This window comes from Emydura macquarii, unplaced genomic scaffold, assembly GCF_026122565.2.
Source record: "Emydura macquarii macquarii isolate MOO-44397 ecotype Brisbane River unplaced genomic scaffold, CSIRO-AGI_Emac_v2 contig_71, whole genome shotgun sequence".
NCBI lineage: Eukaryota > Metazoa > Chordata > Testudines > Chelidae > Emydura > Emydura macquarii.
The window spans coordinates 1,338,670-1,352,032 of NW_027130208.1; the positions used below are offsets into that span (position 1 = coordinate 1,338,670).

Genomic DNA, 13,363 nt, shown 5'->3' on the forward strand with positions numbered 1-13,363 from the left:
GTGAACATAGACCTGAAGGAATTTGTTCCACAGTCTACAACTAGCCCTAGAAAAATGTGCCTCCTGTTCTAATAAACTAACTTTACACTTAAGGTAAAGACTTGTATTGTACCAGAGACGCAGAGCTGTTGGCACAACCCTAGCACAGCACTCTGAAGAGCAGCGAGGGAGCTTAGGCTCCGGCTCAGGACCCAGGCCTGAGCTACCAATAAAGGACCTTAGCAAGGGAGCTGAGACCCTAATACACCATCTTAGTGGCATCAGTGAACTTTGGCATCACTTTTCTATGATACCTTGGAGTTTAATCTCTGTTTATGATGGCATCTTCCCATTAGTGTAATGGGTGCTGTGACTGGGCAGAATTTCAGCTATAGATAAAGCTTGGGGAAGAACCACTGTCAAGCTGTCTAGAGTGGCTCATGGCTGTAAGTTCCAACCTCAGCGCAGACTGTTAAGAAATGAGGTACAAACCCCAAACTGTTGTGTTTTGTGCTTAGATTTCACCAACCAAGTGTCAGCTGTGAACTCCTCAAGCATCACAGTAGCCTTAACATGGAGTCACAGGTAGTCCCTGGGGTACTGTGTGTGGAACTAGCACATTACATTAATTAATACTTCTTTCCTGCTTGCTGAGTTACACAATTACAGAGGTTTACAATGCAAACTCTCAATGTAACTTTATACCATAGGCAGCTGATGTTGTAAGTAAGATCTATACATGCAGCATGCTACAAGCATTTCATCAAGACTAAACAGCAATTTAACATCTGTTTTAACAGTGCTAACACACAGGTAAGCCAGACGGGTGGTTTCCAGCTGTGCATTTGTCTGTGTTCAGTGAAGCCTAGGGGCTTTGGCATGAGCTGGTACCTGGTCTGCTAGCTTCGCAATTGCCACCTGTCTTTTCCCAGTTTGAGCCCTGCTAGACCCAGGTGACTGAGCTCCTTGAAGATAAGGTCCAAAACTTTGAATTTGGCACAATATTGCATGGGAAGCCAGTGTAGCAAGTGGAGGATGGGTATAATGTGTTTGTGCTGAGGAGGCATGTTGCCGCATTGTGTTCTAGGTTGAGTTTGCGGAGAACTGATCGTTTCATGCCCAAGTAAGTTGCATTGCTATTGTTCAGTTGGGAGTGTAATGAAGGTGAGTGTTACTTGCTGAGGCTGGGTCATTGTCTGCCAGAATGGGACACTGTCTCCTTTCTAGCTGGAGATGGTAGGATATCTTGTGTATGGATACTGCTATGTGAGAGCTTAACATCAGTATGATTTTGGGAGCTCTCCTAAGCTGTGGCCTGATGTGACCAACCATGAATACATATCTTCAGCCAGGGGAGAATGGACCATGGCTATGATTTTTTTCTAAATGTTTTCCTCTGCCAATTTGCATAACTTCTGTCTGTCTTGGGTTTACCTTCAACCCACTGATTTAAGACAAGCACGGGGCTAGGCTTGGTGAAAGTGCTGTTGTGGTGATATGGCATTTGAAACCTGTAATGTCTCTTCAGTTCTACTAATGGCTGTATGCAAATGTTGAATAAGATTGAAGAGAAAATTGAACCTTGTGGGACTCTGCAAGTGAAGCATGTGGGGGTGGAAGTATAGTTTTCTCAGCACTACTTTCAGGATATGTCACCTGAAAAATACTCTCACCATTTTAGCTCATTCCCTGAAACCCTGCCACCTCTCACAGGTGGTGCAGTAACTAATAATGACCTTTTCTGATTGTTTTTGGGAGGTCCCAGGAGAATGCGAATGGATATCTGCCCTCCATCTACCTCAAGAGATAATCCATCAACACCTCGCACTGCTTCTGTAGCGTGTTTTGACGTGAATCCAGGTGGTGCAGGGTTTTGGGTGTTGGCCTTGGCTAGATAAGCTAGTTGAAGTCAAAGATGGATATTGAAGTTGAATATTTATCTGATTTTAAAGATGCCACATTACACTTTGGAGCATCTTTAATGGTTTGGAACAAGGGGGTCCTGCTCATATTGTGCCCCAGTTATGTTGCAATTTGTTGTTTTATATACAGTCAGTATATTGCTAATTTGCACTTTGCTTCACCACAAATGCTGTATTTTGTCACACAAAATGGCAGTCTCCCTCTGCTTCTCAACAAAGATTTCTATATCCTAGTATTGGAGGGAGACTCATATGACTGACTTAATTCATTTTACAGAACTTATTACAGTGTATTTACGATAATAAATGGAACTGAGACAGTCCGATCAGGATGATGCACAGTATTCTCAATTATGCAATTTCATGTGTTGACAGACTTTAATTTACATAGTGACTGGCTACTGTCTGCCACAAAAAGGGGGTGGGTGGGATGAAATAAAAAGATTAAGTGGAGGTGGGGTTCTGAAGGAGTTTGAAGTTAACATGAAGGAGGAAGTCAGTAAAAGGATTCAAAGGTGTGTGTTTGTGGTAGACTTGGTTAGAGAAGAGAAAGTGGAGGAAGATCGTTGTAGTAGTTACTGATTGGGGGGAAAGTGCCATGTGCTGTATTGTCAGCACCACTTCTGTGGGTCAGCTTGTGAGATCTGACAACTTCATAGCTTAAGATGCTACAGCTACATGCCAGTAGTATTGTGTCTGATGTAAATCAGCCGAGAGTAGGGGGGTAGCCTCCCGCACTCTGGCTGGGAGCCCAGCGTCAGCTGCCTGTTTCCTGGCTTGCAGCTGGGCGGCAGCTACCCATGGCTTGTCTGAGTCCCAGACTCTGGGCCCAGCCAATAGCCGGGGAGCAGCCTCCCATGCCTAGCTCAGAGCCCTCACACCCTGCAGACACCTGCAACCCCACAGCCAGGAGCCCAGCAGTTTGTGGAGCTGGGCTTCACACTCCCCTCACCCTCTTACTTGTCAATTTCACTACTCTAGCAGAGCTGTGAAATTGATAAATATGACAGCCCTTCCACCCCTCTAAGAGGACCTAGTGTCTACACTGATACTGTCGCCCTAACTCTGCCAACAAAACTCCTACACCTCTCATAGAGGTGGTTTTATTTTGTCAGAAAAACAGGGCAGTTTTGTCAGTGGGGAGGTGATTGTAGTGTGTACAAAAGCTGAATTTTGTCGACAAAACTCTCTAGTGTAGTCCAGGCCTCACTAAAGTCAAGATATACCACATCTACTGCATCTCCCTGCCCCCCATCCATAAGGCTTGTTTCCCAGACAAAGAAATCTATTAGGTTGGTTTGACACTATTTGTTCTTGACAAATCCATCCTGACTGTTACTTATCACCTTATTGTCTTCTGGTGTTTTGCAAATTGATTGCTTGATTATTTGCTCCATTACCTTTCTGGGTACTAAAGTTAAGCTGACTGGTCTGTAATTCCCCCGGTTGTCCGTATTTCCCTTTCTCTGCATTATATTGGCCCTTTTCCAGTACTCTGGAATCTCTCCCATCTTCCATGACTTTTCAAAGATAACCGCTAATGGCTCAGATATCTCCTCAGTCAGCTCCTTGAGTATTCTAGGATATATGTCATCAGGCCCCGGTGACTTGAAGACCTCTAACTTGTCTAAGTAATTTTTAACTTATTTCCCTATTTTAGCATTCTAAACCATGTTTGTGAATCTCAGTAGTCAGAATATGCAAGCACAGCTTTATTTATAAGTCTGACTTTGTCATATAATTTTTAAAACTTTGTTTACAGGAAAGTAGATCTTGTTAGGTAGGAGAAGAAGAGTCATTCAACCTTCTATTCATATTCTTGCTCAGATAACTGACTGGCAGTAGCATCTAGGGTGACCAGATAAATCGGGATGGGGGTGGGGAAGTAATAGGCACGTATATAAGAAAAAGCCCCAAATATTTGGACTGTCCCTATAAAATCAAAACATCTTGTCACCCTATTCGCATCAAACAAAACTTTTGGCATCATGCTGTTTTTCACTAGCCTGACTGCTGTCTACAATCTCTCCTCTGCCTTGAAGAACATTTGCAGTGGTGGTGCTTCTGGAAGTCCTCCTTTTGGAGGACAATGATCCATGGAACCTGTGGTCAAAGATGCCTCTCTATGCCATGTATTAATCTTATCTCTCATTTTACCGTTTATAGTTTTGGAAAGGAAGAGTAAAATTTTAATTTCTCCTTGTATTGCTCTTTATTTCTCTGCTGTATCCCTTTTGATACGGTGACCAAAACTGAACTCATTATTCAAAGTGACTACATCTATGCTAACATCCTGATTGCTTTCTTTACCACCATTGTGCACTGAATGCACCACTTCATAGAGTTGTTCACAGTCATGCTTACCATCTTTTCCTGAGAGTTTATAACTAACTCTGAACCCAATAAATCTGACAATGTAGTGTGACTGAGCAATGGTCCACTGCAGTTAAGGGTAATGCACTTTGCAGCAGTGTGATTTCTAAAAGCACTGTGTTGCACATTAATTAGTCCATGTAGATCCTGCTGATGCCCTCTAAAAGTTCCATTGTGCATTTTAACATAGTACTGTTTCAAACAAACAAGCCCGCCCAGCAGGGTCTACGTAGATCAATTAATGCACAAGTTAATGTGCTTCTAGAAATCACATGCCTGTAGAAAGCATTACCACACCATATAAAGAAGCCCTACATTGATTCTGCTGTTAAAAAGCTGTGACCTGGTATACCTACCTCCCTCTCAGCTGCAGAGAACGCATCAGCAGAGCCCCTTAAGTTAATTGTGGATCTATCTCCTCTTCAAAATGTGAGTGGAAAAATTACCTTCCTGTTGTAGGGTATATACTTGTGGCAGAAGAGTACAATACTTTCATATAGCCTTTGCATGATGAAAGATATGAAAGTTGCTGCCTACATATATCAATCCCAACTATGTTAGAAGGAAAAAAATTGATTTTCATGAGATTAAATTGTACTTCAGCAGAAAATTCTGTTACCATTTGGTGATTCTTGGTGTTACTGTGTAGTAAAATATGGTGGGTTTTTAATGTACCAGCACTTTCATGTTATGACTTCTTGTAATAGTATCTGCCTCTACCTTTTTTGCTTTATTTGTTATTGAGATTCTGGAATGGAACATTCTACAACAGTGGGGCACAAATTGTGCTTCTAAACTTATATATTGAATGTCTGTGTAAGGAATTACCAGAAAGTGCTCCTATGCTTTGCTCTATCAACCTTGATATATAGACTCATAGACTAAAGGTCAGAAGGGACCATTATGATCATCTAGTCTGACCTCCTGGACAATGCAGGCCACAGAACTTCATCCACCCACTACTGTAATAGAAACCCCTAATTTAAGACTGAGTTATTGAAGTCCTCAAATATATGGCATACAAATCGTGTGTGTGGGTACACACCCTCTAAAGTTCTATGATCAAATTGTCATGGTAACATTTTTATAAAAGATTCAAAACGAAATAAGTTTTTAATTAAAAAAACAAACAAACCACAGAGTGGAAGACTCTTTGGCATGGCCACTATAAGACTCTTATGCATGGTTCATGTATGCTTAATGTAGTAGAGTATTTTTGGAGAGAACTCCCTATTTTGTTACACTTCAATGTAAATAGGGAAACATTGACTAATCTGATCCAAATTTCCAGGTTTCTTTGCTTTTTTTCTATTTTCCCATCAACAAAATACATAATAATTCTCTGGCCCCTGCCTTCCCTTGTCCATCCCACTCCTCAGTCTCTAATATTTTGAATACATCCCTTGTTGTTGCGGTTGTCCATTCTTTCTTCCACTTTAAAGCTTTTTTTCCCCCACAGGGTCATGATTCTCGTCTTGAGCCAGCACTGTACATTGTTCTGTGTGGTAATCTGCCAGTTTAGCCATTCTAGCAGTTAGTTGGGTTTGGCTGTAGTTTTGATTGCATAGTTTCACTTTTCTCTCCTTGGAAGGAGGCTGTGAGATTTTGGGTTATTGATTCTTTTTGTACATTTTTTCCTCCATGGAGGCAGAGAGTATGGCTCTAGTGCCATTATTTGTCTTCAACAGCACCATTCAACTTTCTTTTTGCTTTTGCTTGTTCCTCTCTTGGTTCCTCTCAGTTGGTTTTTAAATCAAGAGATCTGTGCAAATGCAGAAAAGGCAGAAGTGTTCAATAAATATTCTTGCTCTGTATTTGGGAAGAAGCAGGATGATGTATTCCATATCAGATGAGGAGGAACTACTTTCTAGTCCAAAACGAGAGTCCTGTAGCACTTTAAAGACCAACACATTTAATTTCTGCAGGCATAAGCTTTTGTGGGCTACAACCCACTTCGTCACATGCAAGAAATAGAAATCAGATAGGAGGTATATATATACATCCAAGGGTAAAAACTAACAATGGGGAGGATAGGTGTTAGCAAAGTCCATTCAGTTAGAGTAGATGAGGCCTATTCACAACCATCGATTAGAAGGTGAGAATGTGTGAACAATTACTTCTTGTAACGAGAGAACCATTCCAAGTCCCTATTCAGACCCAGTATGATTGTGTCAAGTTTGCATATGAGTTCCAGCTCTGCAGTTTCTCGCTGAAGTCTGTTTTTGAAGTTTTTTTGTAGAAGTATGGCAACTGTCAAGTCAGCTACAGTGTGTCCTGGGAGATTGAAGTGCTCTCCGACTGGCTTATGGATGTTACTCTTTTTTATGTCTGATTTGTGTCCATTTATTCTTTTGTGTAGTGACAGTCCAGTTTGGCCAATGTACAGGGCAGAGGGGCATTGCTGGCACATGATGGCATATATCACATTAGTAGATGTGCAGGTGAATGAGCTCCTGATGGTGTGGCTGATGTTGTTAGGACCTGTGATGGTGTCACTAGAGTCGATGTGTGGGCAGAGTTGGCAACGGATTTTGTTGCAGGGATAGGTTCCTGGGTTAGACTTCTTGTTTTATGGTGTACGGTTGCTGGTGAGTATTTGCCTCAGGTTGGGGGGCTGTCTGTAAGCAAGGATAGGTCTGCCTCCCACAGCTTGAGCGAGTGAGGGATCATCTGCTAGGATAGGTTGTAGATCCTTAATGATGTGTTGGAGAGATTTTAGCTGGGGACTGTAGGTGATAGCCAGTGGTGTTCTGTTGTTTTCTTAGTTGGGTCTGTCCTGTAGTAGGTGACTTCTGGGTACCCGTCTGGCTCTGTCAATTTGTTTCTTCACCTCCCCAGATGGGTATTGTAGTTTTAAGATTGTTTTATGGAGATCATGTAGGTGTCTGTCTGAGGGATCAGAGCAAATCTGGTTGTATCTTAGGGCTTGGCTGTAGACAATGGATCGTGTAATGTGTCCAGGGTGGAAGCTGGAGGCATGAAGATATATATTGCCATCAGCTGGTTTTTGGTATAGAGTGGTATTAATGTGACCATCCTTTATTTGTATTGTAGTGTACAGGAAGTGGGTTCCTTGTGTGGACTGGTCTAGGCTGAGGTTGATGGTGGGGTGGAAATTATTAAAATCCCGGTGGAATTCTTCGAGGAACTCTTTGGTATGGATCCAGGTGATGAAAATGTCATCAATGTAGCGTAGGTAAAGGAGAGGTGCTTGGGGACAAGTTTTGAGGAAGCGGTGTTCTAGGTCAGCCATAAAAATGTTGGCATACTGTGGGGCCATGCAGGTGCCCATAACTGTGTCACTGACTTGAAGGTATAGATTGCCTCCAAATCTGAAGTAGTTATGGGTCAGGACAAAGTCACAAAGTTCAGCTACCAGGTGTTCCATATCATCATCAGGGAAAATGTTCCTGATGGCTTGTAGTCCATCTTTGTGTGGAATGTTGGTGTAGAGCTTCTACATCCATAGTGACTAAGATGGTGTTTTCTGGGAGATCACTGATGGGTTGTAGTTTTCTCAGGAAGTCAATGGTATCACGAAGATAGCTAGGAGTGCTGGTGGCATAGGGCCTCAGGAGAGAGTCCATATAGCCTGACAGTCCTGCTGTGAGAGTGCCAATGCCTGAGATGATGGGGTGTCCAGGATTCCCAGGTTTGTGGATCTTGAGTAGCAGATAGAAACTAGTCGGGGCTCAGGGGGTGTGTCTGTGTAGATTTGTTCCTGTGTTTCTTTAAGGAGTTTCTGAAGTAGATGTTGCAGTTTCTTTTGGTATTCCTCAGTGGGATTGGACGGTAGTGGCTTGAGAATGTGGTGTTGAAGAGTTGTCTGGCAGCCTCCTGTTCGTAATCCGACCTATTCATGATGACTATGGCACCTCCTTTGTCTGCCTCTTTGATTATAATGTCAGAGTTGTTATTGAGGATAACTGTGGATGGCGTTGCGTTCTGCATGGCTGAGGTTATGGGGCAAGCCATGCTGCTTGTCTACAATCTCAGCTTGTGCACGTTGGCGGAAACACTCTATGTAAAGTGTAGTCTGTTATTTCGACCGTCAGGAGGAGTTCAGTGAAGGGACATGTTGAACAGCATATGCTAGGGATAAAACAAAACAGCAGACCAAGGTAACTTGCACCTGAGTCCTAAAATTTGGCTGAGGAGAATTCTGGTCTGCTAATAATTGTATTACTTTTCAAAAAATAGTTGTCAATAGGGAGTCATGAAATGGGAGTGTTCCTAGTGGGGCTCTGCAGGGTTTGATTCCAAATGTGATGCTTTTCATTATTTTGTCAGTGATCTGCAAGTAAATATAAAACTACTGATGATAAATAACACACAGTGGCAAATGATGGCAGGATAGTTATACAGAACAATCTGGATCACTTGGTAATCTGGGCCCATTCAAACAAAATGTGTTTGAATATACCCAAACTCAAGGTCATAATCTAGGGTCAAAGAATGCAGGCCATACCTACAAAATGGGAAACTGTATTACGGAAAGCAGAGACTGAAAAAGATCTCTTGGTCGAAGCTGACAAACAACTGAACATAAGCGCCCAGTGTGATGCTCTGGGGGAAAAAAGGCTACCTCCGTCCTTGGATGTATGAATAGGGGGAGTAGGGAAGTGATTTAACCTCTGTATCCAACCTTGGTGAGACTGATACTGGAATACTGCATCCAGTTCTCATGTCCACTTCCTAAAAAGGGTGTTGAAATATTGGAAATGGTGCAGAGAAGAATCACAAAATTGAAGAAATACTTTACAATGAAAGATTTAAGGAGCTTAGTCTGTTTAGCTTATTGAAAAGAAGATTGAGATGCTAACTTGAATAGTGTAATGGGGAGAAAATACCAGGTACTAAAGGGCTGTTTTATTTTTTTATCCAATAACATTCTTGGAAAATCTATCTTAGCTTTAAATATTCAAACGCCTCCTGGTACGTAAGGAAGCGGATGAAGATTGTATGTAAGCTTTTAATAGTGTGGGATATAAAATAAAATAAAAATGGTATTATCAAATATGATTGTTTTGATTCTTAATTAATTATTTTAGTAAACAGTATTTTCACCTCTAACTGATTTTTTTTCTTTGTTTTGCAGCTCCGGTTATTAACAGATTTAACAGAAGAGTATCAGGTAAATTTTCCCTTATTTTAATGCACCTCTGAAAAGATCTGAAATGTATGCTTATTGAAAGCAATGATTTTCCAGTTGAAGTGGCCTGTTAATATTTTTTTAGTGTCTGTTGTATTTAGCACATTGCATAGTAGTTGTTGTATTTAAATAACTGTAATTCTTTATTCATTTATTTAGTATAGAAATCAGTAGATTGCAAATTATAGATTAATGGGAAAACATTTTTCCTGTTAATGACCATATCAGGCTTTTAAGGCAACTTCAGAATTAATGACCATTCAGTCCAGATGCATTTGTGAAGACCTGTACTACACAGGGGCCATGGAAAAAACTCATCTAAGTAACTCCGGGAAGGTTCAGCTTCTTTCTTCTGAATCTCCTGCTACTTCTTGCTAATCTTCCAGGTTGCTGTCAGTTGTACCTTTGGCCAGAACGAAGAAAGTTGGGTCTTCTCCAGTAGATAATTTTTTGTCACTCTGTGTCTAAAGTGAAGAGGTGGGTATGTTAAGAGCAGCAGATGCCTGTGCCATGCCTCCAGAGACTGACAATAGCTAAAAATTAGAGAGACAATGTGAGTGAGGTAGTATCTTCTATACATAAAGCTCTTTTTTAGGCTGTCTGAAAAAGAGCCATGTGTGGCTCGAAAGCTTGTCTCTTTCTCCAACAAAAATTGTTCCAATAAAAGAGATACTACTTCACCCACCTTGTCTCTAATATCCTAAGACCAACCCAGTTACAGCTACACTGCAATAGCTAAAAATGTCAGATCTGCAAGTGTCCGTTTGTTCAGGAAGCACAAGTGATGCAGTTGTTCCCAGGCCTAATTCTTCCACATGGTTGAATATTTTTCAACTTTCTCATTTGATTTTTACCAGCTGTTTCATTACTTTTTGGGTTTTTCAAGTTGACATTGAAAGTGAGTGGTATGGAACCATCAGAAGGTTAAACATAAATAAAAAAATGAACTCCACTATTGTTTCTCCAGAGTACAGCACAAATCATCTTAAGTTGTTATTGATTTTCCTTTAAGTAAACTTGGATAACTGTCTAGGAAACGAGTTAATGCAGTTCTACTTTTAAAAGTATTTTTGTGAAAATGACATTGTGAGTTCCAGTTCAAATATTCTTGGTTTTTAAGTAAAAAGATGGTTTTTTTTTTTTTTAAAACCATCTGTGCAAATTCAGCCTGAGATTAGACAGTCAGGATGGGTTCTTTCCTGTGATAGTGAATAAGAAGGAAAGATCTTTTAGGACCTTTGTATTATTTTCACATATATAGTCCCCTTGTGACCAAATGATGTCGTCATTTACACCTGGGCAGCCCTATTAGTCTTCAGTGCAATTGTTCAGGTACAATTAAATGACTAGATGACCTCCTGAATCCCTTCCAACTCTCATCTAATATAATTCTATGAATTAAGGGCATAATTTGGAGACAAGGGTATTGCCGCACATAAATAACTAGGCCATAATCAGAGATTTTTAATTTATGTAAATTGCTTTGACACTAGCACATATTTTACTATTGACGTGTCATTGCATGAGCAGTTTGGAAAGACAAAAGTATTTTAAGAATTTAAAACATGAAGGCATCTACTGCAATGGTAAATTTGGAGGGACAGTGACAACTCATTAAAGCACCTTATTGGGGTGGTCTCAAGGCATTTTACATCAGTATTAAAGTATTTTAAAATATTTCATCCTGAGAACTAATAATTAGTTAAAAGTAGTTAAATAAAAAAATTAAATGAGAAGATGGAGCTATTCCTGATGTCCAAAGGCTATGAGCTCCATAGTGTAGGGGCAGAATGACTAAGTGATCTTCCAAAGGGGACACACTTCAGCAGTAAAGATGCAATGAAATGCCTGCATCAGTGGTCTCATTGATGACCAGAGCAATAATGAGTCAATCTTTATTGAGAAACAGGGGTCCTTGTTTGTGAAGGTCTCTATATGTTAGTGTGACTGTGGCAGCGAATGTAAAACCTGCTTCATAACTAATGCAACTAGGCTAAAATTATATTGGGTAATATGGTTGTAACTTCAGCTTTTTCACTGTATATTGTTGATACATTTATAGGAGTTATACCAGCAATAACTGAACCTTATGATACTAGAATTCTATGGAGTGATCATACAAATGTATGATTAATGCTCTGTCTTATAGTCTTATACTAGACTTCATTAGTCTTATGTTTTTATAAGACTCCTCATAATAGGTAAGTTTCCTTCACTCTTGGCTTACATACCAGGTCATGAACAGACTGGGAACAGTTTGAATAAATATAGGCTGCCAGCATCCATGAATTCACAGAACACTTCAATTCTGCCCCCTCCTTCAATGACTAGAGATGTTCAGGAACCATCTTCAGTTTTTTGTTTCACTCCTGCTATGTCAGAGTCAAGAAAACTTCCAAATGCCATGCTAGTTTGCTGCTTTCAATGGTCTGCATTTCTGATCTGGTTCCTTGTTAAGTGGATGTTAGGCTTTAAATCATTTCTTTCCATTTAGGTGATAATTTTATGTGATTTCTGTGACTCTTTAAATCATGAGTGTATTTGTCTGTCACTAATAAAGAAGAAAAAAGCATGAAGGAGATATGCTTACACATGGAAGTTCAGTGTTTGGACCGTCTAGTTTATCAAACGTATGTCATTACTAATGTTTCATTTCATAATCTAAATCAAAGAAGTTCATGATGATGATGTGGATAACTTAGAGACCAGAGTCAGGCCACATATTAGAGCAAGTGCTTACAAGTTCACAGCCCGGTACATGAACTTGGCAAAGTTGTTGCTAGCATTGCTAAAACATAGGCACTTTTAAGAAGTACAAGGCACTAAATATTTACATAAATACCTTTTAGAAGGGTATTACAAATAGACCCCAGTTTAGCACAAAATAAGAGGGTTTGACAAAATAATTAATAGGAATGCTTTGTCTGAGACATTTGGAACAAGGTACAAGGGAAAGTTACAAACATGTCTGAAACACATGAGGTGGTATGTAAGATGTTTATTCCAGTTTGTTGTTTCAGTGTATAAATGTTGTGGTATGTTGCCTTAATTCTTTGTGTGGCCGAGAGGACAACAAAAACTTCCACTGTTGACTGAGCCACTTCTTGCCACGGGGCACTTGTGTTAATGTACTTGTGCAAGTCGTTAAAACTGTGCTTTGAGGGCAATAAACCTGGCTGAGTGCCTTTGTCACCGAACCGTGCCTGTGGTTTTTTTCTATAAGTAACATTAAGGTCTGCTGAATTAGCAGGCTGCGCTCTCTGCTACTGCTAATAGCACTGGAGTTTCAAAAACAAAAGCACTGAACAGTTGGAACTGCTTAGCTGCCTTGACAGCATTGCCACAACAACATTCCACCCATGAGCACTGAACTACAGCACTTAATGACACTATCATCATTGTATCTTACTGAGGCCTCTCCTTCTTTCACACTCCCTGCCTTGAATCTGACTGTGGTGGGAGTACTGAGCTTCTTCTCTCCTGTTCCTGCCTCTTCAAGCCCATCTCTTCTCCCCATTCCTATTCTGTCTCCTCTTTTGAACCGCACTGCATCTGACTCTTCTCTCCCCCTCCATGTTGCTGTCATCTTCCATCTAGCGAACTCCTCCTCCCCCATCAGCCTTCTCTGATTTTGATTTCTGGCTTTCTATCTTCCTCTCTTCACAATCTCCCACTCATTCTCTGCGATTTTAACTTCCATGCTGATGACCCATCCAACCCCTTAATTTTACATTTCTTTGCTCTTTTCTTGCCATTCAACCTACAGCCTTATTTCAACTCCCATCAGGCCAGGCCCCTCCACCACTTTCTCCATACCCATCACTGTAACTTTCCGTGTCTTCCAGTCCATTAGTGCTGATTACTTCTTGTCTTCTCTCAGCCCTGATTTCCCTGCCTGCTTTTTATTTTCTTCCATTGAAATGCTGGCTGCTTCTCT

At 40.7% G+C, this 13,363-nt stretch overlaps 1 protein-coding gene across 1 annotated transcript in view; it reads left to right on the forward strand.

Moving 5' to 3' along the window:
* PRKAR2A (protein kinase cAMP-dependent type II regulatory subunit alpha) overlaps window positions 1–13,363 on the forward strand; it is a 152,558-nt gene that overhangs the window by 32,718 nt on the left and 106,477 nt on the right. Inside the window, exon 2 of the mRNA XM_067541096.1 lies at window positions 9,373–9,408. Within this exon, the coding sequence (XP_067397197.1) occupies window positions 9,373–9,408 (36 nt within the window). The remainder of the gene's footprint in view (window positions 1–9,372; window positions 9,409–13,363) is intronic.